Below are 19875 nucleotides of genomic sequence, written 5' to 3'. Positions count from 1 at the left end.
AGTATTTAATGCTGTCACAGATTTCTAAGCAGCTATCCGTTCTCCAGACAACAAATGCTAAAGTATGAACCCTTCATGCTGGTTTACTTGTGCAAATGCTCTGTTACTCCATGCTCCGTATGACAGCTAACAATCTAGGGACAGTGCTCGGATGACGTCTGCAGCATGTTTTGCAACCATATCCAACCAAACAGGTATCTACATCCACTGACTGATTCTCTTCACTGCTCCTCTACTCTTACACACATGGGATGAACAGGCTAACGCAGAAGGAGATATCTTTGTTTCTCTAATTGCTGGCAAGTGTCCAATGAGCCTGAAACTATCTGAACTGTGTTCACTGGGAATGTGGTCATGGGGCTTGGTGGCATCCACCCATGTGCCCGGGACTTCAGAGCTGAATCAATGCCCAGGATAAGAGAAGATGTTTGTGGCATTTCAAATTGTGATCCACTGATGATAGGTTCTGTAAGCATGGGAAGGAACAGGGGAAATCCAGTGAGGACATGGTTTGCTTGACACCCACCTGACCATCGTCCTCAGGAACCATGGCTTGTTGATGATGGAGGGCACGGCCTCATCCATGAGCGGGTGTGTTTTGATGAAATTCAGGGTATCGTCAGGAAATTCATTGGAGGTTGCATATTTTTCTAAGGAGGATGAGCCAGCGCAGCAGCCTGGCCTAAAAAGAAACAAAGGGAGGGGGCTTATATCACGCTTTATGGCAAATTCTTTGAATGAATTGCTTCTCTGTGCCTATTGCATGAGGGAGAATATACCGTAGGCTGAGAAGAGGAAGCTGAACAATGAATAATGTCACCAAAAAATATGCTTAGATTTCCTCAGGGCCACCTCCTCACTCCATAGAGAAGCCTGAGCCAGGACAGTTCAGCCTCGGCTGGGAGCAGCTTGGCTTCCCCGCCAGAAGCACAAACCCACCCCATAAACAGTGATGGAGCTTGAAACAAGTCAGGGTTTGGTTTGCACGTCTCCGGGACTGCTCTGTCTGTCTTTAAACATTGCTAGAGGGCTTCCCTGGTGGCACAGTGGTTGAGAGTCCGCCTGCCAATGCAGGGGACACGGGTTCGTGCCCCGGTCCGGGAGGATCCCACGTGCCGCGGAGCGGCTGTGCCCGTGAGCCATGGCCGCTGAGCCTGCGCGTCCGGAGCCTGTGCTCCGCAATGGGAGAGGCCACAGCAGTGAGAGGCCCGCGTACAGAAAAAAAAAAAACTAAAAAACAAAACACTGCTAGAATTTCTGGAGGCATTTGCTCCACAAAAAGAGACAATTGGGCTTTTTCACAAATGTAGAAAACAAAGGCGTTCAAAAAGCTGCCAGCCTTACGTACCTGCTAGACTCAGTGTAACCATCTCTCATTAATAGGGGGTCAGAGAACATTTGGGTTTTGTTTTTTATTGTTTTTGTTTGATTTGGGTAGGTATGAAAAGCCATTTACACTGAAATTCTTGCCTGAAAAGGCATTTTTAAAATTTCTGAACAATGACACTGAAAATTCATTTCTAAAAGAAATTATATGGTTTTAGGAGTCAAGGGCACATCTCAGCAAAGTCAGATCAGGGAGACACTGGCACCAGTCTTGTCCAGACACCTGCTTTGCCCACTGGTGCAGGAGAGAAAAGTGGACCCTGACAACACTGGCAGGGTGTAGCCCCAGGCACACGCTTTCATGGCACTAACCCAGCCAGCCAGTGAAAGCGCCCAGATATCTGTAAGAGAGACAGGCCAGCACGTGGAAGGATGAAAGCAAACATGCTGCCACCAGTAGAAAGTCACTTGAAGTATGTGTCCTGGTGACAGCTGAGTGACACCATCTTTCGATACCCAGGGGAGCATATTACATAAGTACTCCCGAAACCTGATCCCTTAAGCTTAACTCCCCTTCCTGCTTACCTGGAAGGTAGCTAAGAATCCTAGGCGATGACTTAGAGAAGCTATCTGAGGTTGCCAGGGTATGCTTTTTACACCTAGTCTGCTCTCCATAAATAACAGAGAATGCACATGCCATTTAATTCAGGGGATGAAAATGGATGCACTGTAGGGGTTTCTCCCATGGGAACAGTGTTTCATATTATCTAAGTTAGTTCAATTAAGTGAATTGGGCTGGGTATTTTGTGTGGGGGATTGGATGTCGGAGGAGAGAGTTGGAAACCAAAAAAGTTTAGAAGACACTGGGTTTCCTTCCACAAATTAAGTGGAGGAAGCCGAACACACAGGGATGTTTCTATATAACTTAGATTTCGAATGCTGTGATGGGAGGTATGCAGTGCGTGCCACATAAACAGGGCAGGCACAGGGCTGGGAGAGAGTTTCATCCTGTCCCAGTTAGGAGGAATGAGTTAACTGGTTTAGTGTGAGGATTTGATAGATATTCCACAGGACCAAAAGGCCTCTGTATTGTCTCTCAACAATAGGTTCCTCATGAAAGCACTTCTGGGGCACATTTTGGGGAGGGGAGAATCAACAGTGCATCTGGACCCCAAGCAGACCAGAACCTGACAGACCAGAGACATCCTAATAATGGCCCATTGTACCTGCTGCCCTTGGCCCAGAGTCCGGGATCAGCTCTGATCCAGTCTAGTCACAAACTCCAGGGAACACCATTTATATTTTACATTTTTTTTAAGGCTGGAAGACATGGGTCTCTGCAAAACTGAAGAGAAGCGGGGAGGGGTGGTGGAAATCATCTCCCCAGAGATGTGAACTTGCGCAACTCACTTTATACCTCTCTGGGCCTCAATTTCGTCAACTATAGACCATTGGGGCTGCTGGACCAGATGATTCCTGTCATCCTAGAATTGCATTGGATAATCCACAGATAGAGAGTCTAAGCAAAAGACTAGAGAGTCGCTGTTTTGAATACAACCATAGGTAATTTGGGGTTTCGGTTAAGGGAATGAAGGCAAACGGCCTCACCGGCCTTTCTGTTGTGTTGGCATTTGTATCTGCGTGGCCAGCATGGAAGGCACTAGTGTGCAGTTTATAAGATGCTTATTATCAGGGGAGCAAATGGCACCATTTCTAGAAATTCAAGAAAGCCGTATAAATATCTGCACGTACCTAGGCTTAGGCACTCGTTCATCAGGAACTGGTGTCCATGTGGAATCTGGAGACTTCTGTTCTTTGAATCTCCCAGTAAAAACAATGGCGACATCATGCATGTCATAGGCACACACTGCAGACCCAGGGATGCTGCAGTAGGACATTTCACACAAAGTGTTATTCATGCAACAGTCACGCATGCAGTTTGGAAAATATACTCCAAAGTAACTTTCCTAGTACGGGCAGTTGAAATTCAATGTTCGCATCCTGAACACTAGAAATGGAAGGGATCCTAGCTCATAAGGAGAATGTTTGTGTGACTCAAATGTGCATCAGTGGCCTTAAAGAAAGGGCTAGTTACAGCAGGATCATAGAGGAACATCTCTTTATGTCTTGTGTCTGGCACTGCTTTTGTTTATAAAGGAGGAATGGGCGAGCTGGTGATTTATAAGTTTCATGAATTCCCTGAAATTATCAGTCTTTAAACCAAAGATAAAACGTTTGGACAACATTCTGCATCTCTAATACTGGTGAAAATGTGAAGTAAAAGTGCCCCTACTGTTCACATAGTCCTTCTTTGAATTTGGTTCCTCAAGCCAAGGACTTCAGGAGTGAGGGTGTATGCGTGAGGAACCCAACCATATTTTATGTTAGTCACCGTACGTTGCAAAGTTTACTTCCTGTTTATTTGCATAAGACTAAACAATTGAAATCTCTAAAGCACCAACACTTTGCAAATAAAATGCTCTATTAAGTGCTAAATAATAATAATGACAGTAATCTCTACCTATAATTACATTCTTGCCTGACACTCCTAGAAGGATTTTGGGATTTTTTTTTTTTTCATCAGTGGTGAACAGACATGAATTATTCATTCATCTAGGTACACTGCTTAAACCCATGTTTGTTTTTGACTACGGTCGTTCCTTGATTTTGATCAAATAAATTTCAGCCACTGGCTGGCCAACAGTTTTAATCAGGCTTTGAGGTAGTGGGTCACTGCACACAGAGGCATCCAGGGCAAGACACAAGCACTTTGCAGCATAAACATCATCCAGGGAGAAAGAATGATTTAGTCCTGATTTTGCAGATGTTGAAAGGATACGGAAATCACTTCATGTATGATTAGGAGAATTTTATGCCATCTTTAATTTCATAACACAGTTATGAAGTATTACTAATAAAGCAAGAAATAGGGAGAGGATTAGAAAGCTTATTTAAAACAAGGTGGCAGGATGAATTTCAAAGTATGTAGCGTGTGTGTGTGTGTGTGTGTTTATGTATTCACAGTATTGAGTCTGTAATAAGAAAATGATCCCCATTTGTTTTGAAATTTCAGAACCCCCAGCATTATTTAATTTTGTAAGACTCTCTCCACATCTCGCTTTCCTAAAAGTAAGAGGTGTACCTATTTGCCTTAAATATTAAGAAAAATAGGATAAATATTGAAGTATTTTATGAGGCACTTCCTAACAACTAAAGATACCCTAGGGTTTTATAATCTTCCTATGGTTATACTCATTTGTAAATCCTTTCTTTTTCCTTCCCTGCTTTATTCCCTCCCTTTCTTCCCATCTTCTGTCCATTCAGCATGTATTTATGGAATCCCTAATCTCAAGCAGTGAATGTCAGTAAATAAGGGCATCCTGCTCTCAGCTGACTCACAGTTCAGTGTGTAAGAAAACAACAGCAAAAACAACGGTGATAATAACAACAATAACAAATATTCCAACACAATCTGGTAAAAAGAGGTATGTGCAGGGTTCCACGGGAGGCAGCTGGAGCCGCGGCTTGGGGCATCCCCGGGGCTTCAGTGGGCAAACAGACATGGGTTGGGTGGGCAGACCTGGCAGAGAGCAGGGCATGAGCAAGCTCCAGTAAGCCCTGTGCGCTGGAGGAGGAGCCTGTGCCTGATCACGAGGGAGCCTGCATGCTACGCCAGGGAAGCTGGGCTTTATCCCCGGGGCAGAGAGGAGCACCTAAAGGATTTGAAACAACCTGACATGATGAAGTGTGCATGTGTGGAGGAGCCCGTGGAGAGGGATGAAACCAGAGGGAGTAAACCAAGAGAGGGACTATAATTTATATATGAAAACTGGTATGCATATCTTTGCCATTTTGTGATTTTACTAAACAGATACGGTTTCTGAGACTGCATTAGCACGCACTAATTGAATGTTTCCTAGGGCCCTTTTAAGAAAATTCTTTACATGGGAGTATACATCATACGCAGGAATCTACTACTCTATTGTAATCGTGAAGTGACTCACCCTCTCAAAAAACATACACAAAAACTAGAAATGTGCTCTGAAACTCCACTGGCACCTACATTCTGTGTTCCAAAATAGTATTCTTTTTCAACACTACTAGATACATCGGTTCCAGCAGTCAGGGCCTGAATTTTTTTATCTTTTCTAGCCTCAAGTCTAAAAATTCCTTCAGATGGTTGCATCTTATTTAAACCGAACTCAATACCTCTTGCTGCAGTATGGGTTTACGTTTTCATATCTCTTCAGTGGGAACTCTTGACTCTTGCCCTCCATATAATTGGGGAACATTATTTCATCTTTCAGCTAGCTCTGTTCTGGGCTCTACCCAATCCTTAAGCATTTCTTCCTAGCGGCTATCCTGTCATCTAGCCACTCATCAAGTTCTTCAAAGTTTTTGTAAAAAGTATGATCCAAAACAAAACAGTGCATTCCTTATGGAAGATTATATGGAACACACAGAATTCTACATGGAAGTGAGACTATAGTACATGTATTTCAATTTCATGACAGAGTTAGGATCATTTCCACACAACGGTGCTAGTACTCTAAGGTTTGGGAGAGCCAAGTACCAGGGAACATAGTGTCCCTGTTCCTTCTGTTCTTTAGTTTCTACACATTTCACTGTTCCAGGGACAGTTATTAGTGTGCCATTTAATAGCTCAGTGTCTTCGCTTAAGTAAATACAAAAATAAGGGTGAACAGGCCGAGACGGTATTTCTCCGTGCAACGTTTGATGACTTGTAAGTCGTCAGTAGAACCCTCCAGAGTCAGACAGTAGTGCTGTGGTTGGGATCCTGGTTCCTCTGGCAGGATAATAACCAGGGTCCCTTAGGTGGGATGCAAGATGGACTCATCTAATTCCTAAATCTCACTCTGTAGCATTTTAATAAGTTTCCAGTATTTTTACTTCAAAAATTACTGATCTAGTCATAGAAATATTAAAAGTCAAATAAAATGTTAGATGACCTAGAAGGGAAAGGAGGAACATTCTTGAGTTCCAAAGCTGCTGCTTCCACCCATTGGCTACCTGGACCAGATAGTATAATTGAACTCAGTTTCCTCAAGTGTAAAAAGAAGGCAGCAGTACTCACTTTTCAAGATTACTGGAGGGATTGAGGAATAGCACATGAATAGTGTTTATACCCCAGGCATATGAAAAGACTATATTGTTATAATTTATCTAATTACTTTCTCCAGAATCCTACTCTAACAGTGCTTATAAGTGACTTGATAATTTGTTGATGAAAACTGAATGTTAAGTGCTTCTTAGCTACAAATAGTGAATGGCAATTTTTCCATCAGTTGCAAATCTTGTGTGTTAGACAACAACCCCTTGGGAAAAGGAAGCCAGGAAGGACCGATTAGGTCCACACAGCCAGGGCATGGTTACCTGTTATAAGGTGTGGAAAAGGTTGCCAGGACAACATCACGGCCATTAATACGAATCACATCTGTAACGGCCTGGAGGATGTTGAAATAAAAATGAGAGTCCCCTGGAACTGAGCAGTTCAGGCGAGCTTTAAGGAAGGATGTCCACTGTTTCTCCAGGACTCTTTGTGACCCTCCCATGTCATTCTTACAAACCTGAGCCACTCTTGGGAAAACTACCTGCAGAGGAAAAACATGGAGAAAGTGGAATGCACTTACTTTTCGTGGAGATCTTAGTAGAATTTGCCTTTCTTAGAAAACAGAAACAGAACAACAAGGTGCTTAACTTAATCCTGTGTTTCTAAAATCAGTAGCAAAAAAAAGAAGGGAAGAACTCAGCATTGGAACAGCATGTTTTGAAAGATAGGCTGTGGCATTTAATACAGAGCCATAAATCCTTCAGGGGATCAGCTCCCAGCCACATAAACTCATTTCCATACAGACTGCTTAGCTTTTTATTTCCTCAAACAAAAGCACACTTGTATGCACCATCTCTGCCATGCTCACTAGCTGCCTCTGGGCTCTGCATCTCATGCTCTGAATTCCTAACTGTGCAAGCCCCCCTGGCAGTGAATTGTGCCCTCTAACTTAGTGATCTTGATCTACTCTCTGATAAAAATAACTGAAATAGACATCCCCTAAGTGTTCTATTGCTTTTTGTAATACCGTCAAGACCCTTGGTTCTCTTAAAAGATATTGAATATTTATACTCTTTCTCTGGAGCGACTCAATTTAAAACAAAAAAACCCTGATGAGTGGACCTGGAAACCACATCTTAAGGTACTTGAAACTCAGTATGAAATCAACCCAACATCTGTCTATTAAATTTTCAATATAAACATTTAAGAGGTTTCCCTGTAATCTGTTACTACTCAGAAAAAGCATACAGGGGTTTGAGGAAGCGAAATGTTTCACTTCCACCCGTCTTTGGCTGGATCTTCTCAAAACGATGACCTTGTCATTCGATTTATGGTTCTTATTTCAAAGTCATTGATAACCACACTGGCCCCAAATTGAGACATCCTCCCCGCTTACCTTTCCCATGGTGTTGTACTCCACCGCTATTTCCCTAAAGAAGAAGTAGATGTAGTCTCCATAATCTACCGCTTGGACAAAATACGGTTCTGTGGACAAATGGGCACTTTAATTGGGGACATGTCACACAGAGTTAAAAGAACTGCAATCAGCTGCAACCAAAGACATGTTATTAATTAAAAGCGTAGAGCCATTAGACATTTGGTTAACACTAACCATTTCTAGTGACTTCACACATGCAAGTGCTGGTGATTTCAGAAAGCATTTAAGCCTATAGATCTTTATCTTTCAGAAGCAGTTGCAATGAACAGTGAAGAATAAATGAGTTTTGCATATCTATGTCATTTTATTTTCCACATACAACGCTCAAATTACAGAATGGATTTTGTACACATCCCTTTGTCACCCTTGACTCATACAGTGTTGTGAACAGCTTTTTTCCTGTTCCCCACCACCTCCAATCCCCTGTTCCCTTCCATGAATGAAGTGTTTAGTTGTTTTCGCGTGGGACTCTGAAATGAGAGCTTGAAGCAGGAAAGATACATGTCACGTGTTCTATTATAGTGGCACTGGTAGTTTTGATAACACTCCAGAAACTCATGGGAAGTGAAAAGGGGAGGTAAATCAATCAACTGGGGGCAGAAGGTGCAATTTCCACCTTCCTGTCCGTGAGAAGCCATCACTAAAATGCAACTACAGTCTGGTCCATCCAGGCTCTGAATCTCCCTCAGGATATGTATCTCCCCCACCTCCCCTCCTTTTCTTCTTTTGTTTGTTCACCTTTCAACCATTTTGAATCATGCTTGACGGTCCGTAGGGTTGGGCTGTCTCCGAGACTCCGGTAGATGACTGCATCAATGGCAAGGAAGTCAGTCACTGTAGCAGAGTACAGTTTTCCGTCTTCGAAGAGAAAGAGAAGAGGTGGTCGGAGTTGCAGCAAGACAGTGGGCATGCGGGAATAATAGAGGCCTCCCCCGCCCCGGCTTTCCTGTATCAGGTAGATAAGATAGGGCACCTGGGAAAAGCCCAAGAGTCTCTGGGAAAACACTTGGCCCACATTCCTAACCATTTTCAATTGGGATCCTGAGAGATGAAACATTTTTCAGTTTTTAAATTGCACGGCAATTTCTAAGCAGCAGCTCAGGGAACAGGGTAAATGAAAAATGTTGTTTGCTTCACTCGATTAGATGTACCTTGACCGAAATCTCAAGGCCAAGGCCTGTTGGACGCTGCAACTGCCACCACACTGTGGTAAACTGGATTAGGGAGGAGCCCAGGGAAAGATAGAGGCTGATTTTCATCACCAGAAAATTTAAGTGCAAGCAGAAGTAACAGCGTCCTCGGCCTGAGCAGGTGAGGGAAGTTGAAGAAAGGGGATTCATAAGCAAAAAAGAGCTGACTAAAATTGCTACGTGTATCCTGCGCGTCTCTGCCTCTCTTTACCTCAGTCATGAGAGCCACTAAGCCCTGCCAATCTCGCTTTCCATTTAAGAAATATTTGCTTCATTATTTCCAAAGTCACAAACTGAGAACATTCTGATATATAAGAAGCCAAAGTAAAGTGGGGCAGGGAAGGGATGGTGCTAAGTTCAAATTGGTCTTTCTTTAAGAATTCATGCTCTTTGGGACTTATGCTTGAGGATACATTCAAGGCAAAAGAGAGCGAAGATGACTGAAGGTGAATCCTTGAAATTTTGCGTTCTTTTCGCGGATTAGCAAGCATTGTTTACACAAATAACCAAATGGGCTGTTCTGGAATAGCAAAATCTATGTAGATGAAATGAAAACGCTAATTATATTTAATATAAAAAATTACTTCCTTGGCTCATTTTTAATGGATTACATATCTTCATTAATTGTGGCTTCAAAAGCATCTTCAAAAGTGGTTTATATACAACACAGTGTTCTTTTAAGCTCTTCCACTTGTGGAATAAGCATATGGTTTTTCTTTAAAAAAATCTTATCCAGACATACCTAAGCAAAGTTCTTGATGTCTACTTTTGGTCTTAACTGACATTTGCTTAGTTTCAGGATAGAGCTGTTTTCACATCTACACTCTTGGCATTCATATATCAGTAAGTGTTGACTGTTTGGGTTAGATTTTAACTGCAGACAGCACACCTTTCTATTGATAAACATATGTCTACAAAAATCACAACTTGTCCTATAGAATCCTAGCCGCAGGCCATACAGATACACCTGAAGGGTGGAGGGCAGTGGCAGCACTGTGTGTGCGTGTGAGGTTATTGCTGTTGAACACTCCCCCGTACACTGGGTATCTCACCAGAACTTTTACTTGTAACATCAAGTACTATTTTGGCACTCTTCGTAATATGGCAACTGTTGAGGTGCAACAAATATCTTCTGTTTATAAGGGCTGAGCTCTTGTGAGATTTCAGACATTTCAGTGAACACTGATTCAAGTATACCTGTTGGAGCGGGCAGAGGGGCAGTCACAGTATGGTCTCACATGGCTTGCTTCTTGAAGCTTGGTGGCCTTAGTAAACACTCTGCCCATTCTCCTCTTTCTACCTCAGGCTACTTCTTTTTAGTTAATGCTTAAACTTGTGTTCTCCACTGCAGCCCACATCCTCCATGGTACTGACGAATGCAGGTGCCAAGTGTCAGAAGAGTGTTGCTGCAGAAGTTATGCACTTAAGAATATGCTCAAACACCCTGGCCACTGGCCTTGCCCCTGACCATGCTTACAAACAGGTTTACAAGACTTTGTGTTTCTCACAAGGCTGCTTCCCGACAATGCTGTGCTCTACCTTTGGAGGAGAATCGAGAAACGTTTCCTTCTGAACCTGGCACAAACCACTTCTTCAATCTTTGACTGCAGATTCAGGCCCACAAATGGATGACACTGAGGATGAAGTTCAAGGAGCTAATCTTTTTCATAATCGAAGCCCTAAAGTCTCTTATCTGGCTAGGATGCGCCAGTTTTTAGCTGCTGTGATGGAAATTATAGCTAACTGCTTTATTACATGCCATAACAATCACTGTTATACCAACACTTCTCCCTGTACTCACCTCCACGTGCACAGCTGGCCGTGAATTCCTAAATAAATTTCTAATTAAAACACACACACATGCGCACACAGAAATCCCAGTCTGAAGGTCATGGCTTCCTTGCTGTTGTTTTATATCCTTTGCAATGGAAGGAAGGAGTAGGGATGGGGCGTATGGGTCAAGCTCCGCTAATCAGTATCATCCCCTTGGCCACTACAATTTTTCTAGCAGAGATAGGCATGCAACCTAATCAGGTCAATGATATTTGAGAAGATCTTTGCTGCTAGCTTATGAGTATGTGGTCTCACTGCTCTGATAGAGCTTCCAAGAGCTTCCTTTTGTCCCTTTCCTTCTCCCTTCTGTATGTAGACAAGAGGACATGTAGCCCTAATTGAGCCCCGGCAGCCATCCTATTATGACTCTGAGAACAGCCAGTCTCTCTCAGAGAAAGAAAGGAAGCAGAGCAGAGAAATGAAAAGGACCTGTGTCCTGGATGAGACTGTTGAGTTGTTGAATCAAACCAACCCCAAAGTCTACCCTACCTTAAATACTCAATCCCCACTGGTGGTTCAAGGTGGGATTTTCTAGTATTTCAGCCCAAACATGCCCTAACCAGTATGTCGCACGTTCAGTACAAAGCTGTTAATCTTTCTGAAGGCACAAAAGCACGGGTAGGCGTGGCAAAGACTTCTCTTAAGAAGCGAAAGTACAGTTTCCATATGAATTTCAAATGGAAAAGGCGTTGTTAATTACACTGTTCACTAGAGAATCGAAGTACAACTGTGACTCTGCAAATCCTCCAGAGTAGATGTGCGGCCACAGGCTGAGCACACAAAAGCAAATGCAATGAGAAGAAATCAGGTCATTTACCTGCAAACAGTGCAACGTTGGCATGTTTGGCATCGTAAGGGCATCTGGCCATTCCACTAAATTCATCCCCAAAAGCTTCCAAAGTATCCATCTAAATGAAATAATAGGACTTAATTAAGAACAACAGAAACCAACAGCAGTAACAGCAACTAATATTTACAAAGCTCTTCATTTGCTAGGTAATTCATATGCATGGCGCACATAATCCTCGAATACCCTCTGAGGTAAGTCTTTCGGTTTCAGATGACGAAGCTGAGGTTTAGAGAGATGAAGTCACTTGACTAAGATTCTACGGCTAGGAGGGTCAGAAATTCAGTTATGTCTGCTTGACTCTGAACCACTACAATAAAGAGATTCCTTTATTCCGATAAAGAGTATCATTCTGAAATGCTCAAGAAGTAGCATCTTTCTCCTTGGAAAAGGAATTTCTGAGGCAGACACCAGGAAAACTTAATTCCCCTCCTTCCTCTACTCTGCATGAATTATCTGTTGAGTCATGAACTCTATAGAGAATGACTTCAGTTTTGGTTTTGTTGTGCCCGAGGAGTCCTGCCTTTGTGGGTTAAATCCTAGAAGACGACGCTGGAATTCTTTCTCGGGTTACCTGATAAGAATAGTATGGTGTTAGCAAAGGCACAAAAACATGGATGCAAGCAGAGCTCAGGTAGCCTTTGTACCTACTTCAGAAACATGTCCCATCCTCAGACTGTGCAGCTGAGAAAGGCCCAGAAGCTGAGAGGCTCCCAACAGCCACAGACAGGCTGCTGCTTGACTTCCATCTCCTACTGTCCAACCCTGGCCTTGTTCCTGTGAGCTAGAGGTTATTACTGGCGAGGGGTTATTACTGGCCTGCCTGTGAGCCCTATTTTTAAAAACTTTATTTACTTTTGCTGCGTTGGGTCTTTGTTGCTGTGTGCGGTCTTTCTCTAGTTGTACCGAGCAGAGGCTGCTCTTTGTTGTGGTGCGCAGGCTTCTTGGGTTGCGGAGCGTGGGCTCTAGGCATACGGGCTTCAGTAGTTGTGGCATGTGGGCTCAGTAGTTGTGGCTTGTGGGCTCTAGAGTGTAGGCTCAGTAGTTGTGGCGCACGGGCTTAGTTGCTCTGCGGCATGTGGGATCTTCCCGGACCAGGGCTCGAACCCGTGTCCCCTGCGTTGGCAGGTGGATTCTTAACCACTGTGCCACCAGGGAAGCCCCTGTGAGCCCTATTTTAAAACAGGGAGATTGCATATAAAAACCTGGATTTCTTGCTTCTTTTGAACCAGTTGGAAAGTCAGTTTAGGCGGTTCTTACCCAAGTGGCAGCAGGCTATCGTTGAGTAATGGCAGCCCCTGCCATTTTCTTCACACAGGCACGTGGTCTTTAGCACCAGGGCTCCTTCACCCACAGATTATCCTGACAACCTGATTGCTTCACTCCTGTGAGTTACCTGTCTGGCTCCATAGGCATTTGCAGGTGAGGCAGGGCCTTACTAGCTGTTCACCAAATTTCATTTCCCTTTCCTGCATATCCCACTAAACTACATTTCCCATCCTCCCTTGCAGGTCAGGTATGATCACATGACTGAGCTCTGGCCAATGGGGTGTGTGTAAGGCTCTGCACCACCTCTAGGTCTGGCCTCTAAAAACCTTGCAGAGTCCTCCCCTCTTGCTCTCTCTCTACATTCTTCCCTTAGATACAGAGGATCCAGTGGAGAATTCCAAGATCCTAAGAGATGGCAGACACAAGAGCAGAATGGAGCTGGCTTTCTGAATAACTTCCTCACAGAACAGAACCTCTCTCACTGACCCACACTTGACTGTGATGTGAGCAGGAAATGAACCTCTGATGTTCAGCCACTAACACTGGTCAGCGGTTGGTCCACCTAGACCAATAATTAAGGGGGTTCCTACCACACAGGCTTCTTCCTTACACCATGGATCGTCCTAGAATTTAAACCTCAGCAGCACAGAGTCCCTAGACAGATCTCCACACTATTGATGTTTTGACCCTCTCTGTAGTTCAGTCTTCTTTACGGTTTTAGGTTATTTTGTGTATCATGTGGCAGTTGCCTGGTTTGACTACATACATGAAAACGGAAAGAAGATAAACCTAAGACAGCAGTGGTGCTGAGGAAGGATCTGTGAAAAGGCCTTTAGCACTAAATCAGGGTGCCTTGAATCAAGGTGCTTGGAGTTGCTGCCCAGGAGGAAGGAGCGAGGTTCTCACTGAGCAGCCGCTAGTGTTGTCCAACACTAGCCCTTTGCCCTCAACCCACAGAAACCTTTTCAGGGATAGGACAGGCCATTTCTATGTACAAGCACTTTGAGATCTCCCCCATCAAAGCCATCCTGTTTGTTTAAACTGTAGCCGAGAATCCCATAAAGCAGTGTGTTAAAAATGTAATTTTAGGGAAAAGATGTTCACGTTAGACATCCTTTAAAGCAAATGTACTCTCGCCCCAGCACATTTTTATGAAAGTCTTTTCCTGATATTTTGTCCCAAGGAGAGCTTCCTGATGAACTGTGACAGACTTTGCGGTCTGTGGCAAGTATTCAAAGTGAGGCTTAGTACACAATGATGCAACGGAAATGCTGTTATCCCAAGCAGTGCACGCTGTAATCCTGGCAATGGGGAAACAATAATATACAGTGGGGATATATGTATGTACCTACTTCTAAAAAAGCGGCTATAGCTATAGCTAGTCAAGGGCAGGAAGCAATGAAGAATTAATGTATTGGTTTGGGAACTTGGAAAAGCCCAGAGACAAAACAATGCCATGGTGAAATCCTCCTTCCATGAAGTAAGAACTAATCCTTGTAGCAGTCATCAGATCTTAGACTTAATAGCAGCCCCTAGTAAATTAAGTCACCGTAGGGTACAGATAATTATACTAAGAACCAGCCTGACTTGTGCGGAAGTTCAAGAGGTTTAGAGAACAGGACGGAAAAGGTGTGGAGTGTAGTTGTAGATTTATAGTGGGCAGTCTTCAGAATTCTTCCCCAGATAATCTTATTTGGGGCTCTAATCTCTCTAATATATTCAGCTTACTTCTGTTACAAAAATTGTGTAAGTCAGGGCTTCCCTGGTGGCGCAGTGGTTGAGAGTCCGTCTGCCGATGCAGGGGACACGGGTTCGTGCCCTGGTCTGGGAAGACCCCACATGCCACGGAGCGGCTGGGCCCGCGAGCCATGGCCGCTGAGCCTGAGCGTCTGGAGCCTGTGCTCCGCGACGGGAGAGGCCACAACAGTGAAAGGCCCGCGTACCGCAAAAAAAAAAAAAAAAAAAAAATTGTGTAAGTCAGGGCCCGGTGCAGAAGCAAAGACCAAAATTTTGTCACTCTCCTGCTTCAGATAGTTTAACTTGACGCTTCTGCGCTCTGAGAGTTGGGTTAGTGGAAGACTGGTCATTGTTTTTGCTTTGACCCTTTGGTCCTGATCTGGAGATAACAAGCACTTAAGAGGGAGGCTGTCCATTCTCCCTGCAGCCAAATACATTATGTCTCATATCCTCAGCAAAGTCCCTCGTGCCCCGAGAGTCTAAAAACACTTGTCTGAGCAATGCCAAGGGTTCTCACTACCATTCGCCGTGCTAGGTGTATCCTGTCTGTGGTTTCTGAGAGGCCCAGCCTCCTGGAACATGTTTCAGCAGGTGTGGCTAGAACAAGGGAGAGATGAAGGCATCCCTTAGAGATGAAGCGCCCTGGGGAATAGAACATGTGCAGGAAGAAAGAGCTGGAACACTTGCAGGCCGGGCCTCACAGTGCCAAGAAAACCTGTAATTTGTCATAAAAGATAGCTTTCCAGCTAGGGAATTCGTTAGGATTTGTTAGAAGCATTGATCTTAATGAGTCCTAAACAATGACAAACAGGGATGGAATATTACGTGGTAGAATGGAAGTCCGTGCTCCAGTATACCGTTACTGGCTGAATGTTTGACTGGACTGCTGCCTCTATTACAGCCTGAGTCGGCTCCTGTCATTATTTAAAATTTGGATATGACAGTAGTTTTTGCATTAATTTAGATTTAAAAAAATACTGCATTGAAAAAATCATTTATCTTGATTACTGAATTTTTGGATGCCTCCCCCCCCCTTACATGTTGCTCCTGAGCCAGATGCCTCACTTGCCTCACCCTAATCCTGACCCTGCTGGTGCCCGTTTCCAAACATAAGATGAAAGATGAGCATGAGGGTAAAACAGACCCTCCCTCCGATGTCTATGCTAAGGCAGTCTTTTAAAACTGTCAGACCCAGGCTGGTGAGCCCTCTGGTCCTGATATCAGCCCAGCATTTTTTTGCTCATTCTTCACACCCCTAAGGTTTCACTTTATGCTGGTGAAACCCAAATCTAGATATGCCCCCCGTGTCTCTCCCTAAATCAAGGTTGACCCCGTCCATCTTCTTGTTGGAGATCTTTATTCATGTCCTGTAGGCCTTGCCATCCATGGTGCCAGGAGTACTGCTAACATGCAAGATGGAACACCCGTGTTCTCACCACCCCCCTCAACCTCACTGCTCTTCCTTTACTCCCTGTCCAAACTGGTGGCCGCCCCATCCGTCCACCCACCCAGGAGATAGCCTCGCAGCCGTTCTTAACTCCTGTCTCTCCTTATCCTGTGCTTCTTGTTCATTAGCAAATCCTCCTGGTTTTTGTCACCTATTTCCTGAATCTCATCTCCTCCCTTAATCCCTGAGGCCACCTCCCTCTCTAGGCTCTTTTTTGTTGTCACTGTCACCTCACAGTCCAGCACTTCAGAACCAAATGAAGTTTCTCAAGCTCAGTAGACTGTTTCTTACTCCATGCCTTTGTTCATGCTGTTCCCCTACCTGGAATGCCCTTCTCCCTTCATTTGGTAACTTCTACTTCTTCTCTAAGACTGAGGTTAGGCATTATCTCATTCACTATTTACCCCTCAGAATCAATCGAACACCTGTTTGGAGACACTGTGTCAGGTTCTGGGCGATCACAGACGCTTGGGTTTCTCCTGGGGTGGGGTGTTCGTGTTCCATACGTGGGGACAGCAGGAGGGAACACTTGAAGACAGGAGTCGTCTACCTCCTTCTGGAAGCTTCCCCTGACTCCACATCTCAGGCTGATATAAGCACTTTTCTGTGATACTTCCATCATGCTCTGCATTATGTCACCATGGCAGCAAACCCATGGGATTGCAGTTTTCTTCTCCCTGTCTGGCTTCCCTAAGGATGGAGGCCTCCTATCTTCTTTACAACATCAATGCCTGGTCACGGGAGAAACTCAAAATGGGTTTGCTGAATGACAGGCTGTTGCAGAAAGAAGGGACAAGGAAAGACCTCAGATCATTGCCGTCTCTGCTCCTTCAGCAACACCACCATCAGCTGCATCAGAACTAACTAGATTTATTAATGCTGCGAGGGTTAATTTTTTCTTTTCTTTTTTTTTTTTTTTTGCGGTATGCGGACCTCTCACTGTTGTGGCCTCTCCCACTGCGGAGCACAGGCTCCGGACGCGCAGGCTCAGCGGCCATGGCTCACGGGTCCAGCTGCTCCGCGGCATGTGGGATCTTCCCGGACCGGGGCACGAACCCGCGTCCCCTGCATCGGCAGGCGGACTCTCAACCACTGCGCCACCAGGGAAGCCCGAGGGTTAATTTTTTTCCCTTGCATAAAGGCCAAGTTAAGTAAGGCCATAGTCAAGTAAGCTGAGTGCTGAATGGAATTAACTTCCTGTGTTCTTGAAAATCTTACCTAGAGGAAAGTCTGCAGTTTCTAATGACATGCTTTTGAGATCCCTTTAAAAATAGGAATCGTTCACAATATAAGTGTGTTTTTGTGCTCAGAGAGGAGATGGTAGGGTGGGAGGGAAAAAGAGAAAGGGAGAGAGAGGAAATCCACTATGTGGTACATATGTTGGCCTTCTGAACAATAGAGAATAGGGTTTTACAGAAACGAACTTAGCCGGGTCGGCTCTTTAAAGCCGCGTCAATCAATCCTGAACAAACAGGAAGCTTAGAAGCCTGCCCAGGATCACTCATGTGGAGCAATACATTAAGTCGGAGGAGTGAGAGGAACCCAGGTGGTGTTGAATTAACCCTCTTAGGTTACTACAGGCACAATCACAGTGAATTATGAAATACCTCCGGGCTGTGTGGTTCCAGGAGACAAGAGAGCATTTACCTTATAGTTTCTGCAGGAAGGGTTGAAGGCATTAGTTCCACAGACAAACAAAGTATCCTCGTTTTTCTTTAGAAGCACTTTAATAAAGTTGTGACACTCATCCTGAAAAATAATTCAAACTTTTTGGTATCCAGTCCGTTCAGTATAGAGACCCCTTGACCGTGTACCATGATCTGCTAACAGCAAGGTTAAAATGCTGGTGGCTGGAGCGTTCCCCTGTGAAAAGTTCGAGCCCCTCCTTATGTTTACCACAAGATGATGGTGAGAGTAACAACTGCTTTTTCAACAGTAAATAAGAACATGGCATAGAGTGAAAATGTGTTTATGCCTCCAAAGGAAGGCAGGCCTGGAAGTACCAGCCTCCCCATCACATTAATTCTAATGCCAGAGACTCCAGGGTCCCTTGATATATAAGGTTCCTGGCTGAAGTGTGTTTTTATGTTCTATGGCCAAAGGCACAGACTTCTGTATGTCTGCGGCAGCCTTTCTGAGCTCTTCTGCAGACTCCCTGAGGGCTCTGGACCGTGAGGCGTGGGCTCCCGGAGAGGGCACTCACAAGAGTCGGGGTAGCCAGCTTGGTGTCCATAATCCCTGGTGCCCCTAAATAGTTCATGACGCGTCCCTAGCAGCTGTCGTAATGTTTTATCACATTAAAAGCAAACTATTTTTGCAAATTAAAGCCTTCAGTAAGTTGATGGAAGAAACAATTACTGGGGGAAAAGGGACTAGTGTGACCCATTCCACATGACGGTCTACGGCTAGAGATAACAGTCAAGGACTTAACCCAAAGTGGCAGCTGCAGGAGAAATGAAAATTGCCTACCTTATGTTTTCCCTTCATTCTGCATGTGTCTACATCGGCCTGTCTAGATTTCCATGTCAGTTTCTGCAGTGATCAAGAAAGAAATCAATTAGAACCCAGAGGTTGTTGCATTTGATTTTAGAAGTAAGAGTTCCCTGGGGGAGACTAGAGGCTGAACATATATTTATTGAAAGCTTTCCGCACGCTTTCTCCATGATTAATTCACCATAACAACAAAAGATTAGAGGTGGAAATGTTCATTTAATTTTGAACCCCTATCTATTCATTGAACTACAAAATGATCTTCTTCTCCTTGAGATGAAGATGAAGGAAAAAGGAAAGAAGAATAAACAACAGCGTGGATGGACATTTCACATAAAATCTCCACATTAACTTGCTAAATTATGCTCATTTTGATAAAATACATGTCCTTGCCCTTCTTTTTCACTTGATAAATCAGTTTCCGTGAAGCAGGCCTTTTTCTTAAAATATGGAAGTCATTTTCTTAAACATAAAGGAGACATTCACTTTAGGTTGACAAAGATTTAATTCAGGTTATACTCCTTCGCATAAACTCATGGGCTGAAGGGATCATCTACTTCTGGGGCGGATTTTATTAACTAAAATACCTCCATGTGGAGTTACAAGGGAAGCTTAAGGTTATATTTTATGTGTGTCTGAAATGGGTAATTATCAAATTCCTGAACCACAACAGTCAACTCAAACTTAGTATTGCAAGATATGGAAACATAACAGTGAGACGTTTGTAGGACAAAAGTTTCCATATGAAAACTGATATTTTCCAGGACAAACATCCGATATTTTATTAAAGCAATTTAGCAATTACCTAAAACTCCAAAGTGTACATGCACACATAATTGATGAATAAAATATGACGTACATAACCATTTCTGGGTATGTATTAAGCCCTAACTTACCCCCAAATTAGGACTTCACAGAATGTTCCAAATTATTCTAAGCCATGTCATCTCAATCAATGCCTTTAAAATACATATTCTCTTCAAGAACTATCCTAAGGTCCTTCATTTCAGAAAGAAGGTTTGAAAACTACTTACTTTGCTACAATAAATTTCTTCCGTGTGTGAGGTGTCTATATCAACAGTATAAATATGGTCCCTATAAACAAAGAAATATTAATACAACGTCAAACACAAGAGTCAAGATCGTTCATTTTCTCCTGAATACAAGTATATATCTCATTCAAGGCAGATAAACCCACATCCATGTTATTAAAAACAAAACATGCAT

The 19875-nt window shown here is 43.8% G+C and overlaps 1 protein-coding gene across 4 annotated transcripts in view; it reads right to left on the bottom strand.

The window, feature by feature from the left end:
- SEMA6A (semaphorin 6A) overlaps positions 1-19875 on the bottom strand; it is a gene marked incomplete at its 3' end in the record, with an annotated part of 125407 nt that overhangs the window by 33967 nt on the left and 71565 nt on the right. For all 4 annotated transcript variants that reach the window (XM_082836768.1, XM_082836767.1, XM_082836769.1 and 1 more), the window contains 9 exons: positions 19683-19743; positions 18628-18690; positions 17806-17907; positions 11676-11766; positions 8574-8693; positions 7794-7882; positions 6721-6938; positions 3079-3210; positions 527-682 (listed from right to left, as the gene is read on the bottom strand). In XM_082836768.1, coding sequence (XP_082692894.1) covers positions 527-682; positions 3079-3210; positions 6721-6938; positions 7794-7882; positions 8574-8693; positions 11676-11766; positions 17806-17907; positions 18628-18690; positions 19683-19743 — 1032 coding nt within the window. The remainder of the gene's footprint in view (positions 1-526; positions 683-3078; positions 3211-6720; positions 6939-7793; positions 7883-8573; positions 8694-11675; positions 11767-17805; positions 17908-18627; positions 18691-19682; positions 19744-19875) is intronic.

Source organism: Leucopleurus acutus (assembly GCF_964270905.1).
Source record: "Leucopleurus acutus genome assembly, chromosome: 3".
Lineage (NCBI taxonomy): Eukaryota > Metazoa > Chordata > Mammalia > Artiodactyla > Delphinidae > Leucopleurus > Leucopleurus acutus.
The sequence above is the reverse complement of the archived record's forward strand: the minus strand, read 5'-3'. Positions and strand labels throughout refer to the sequence as shown.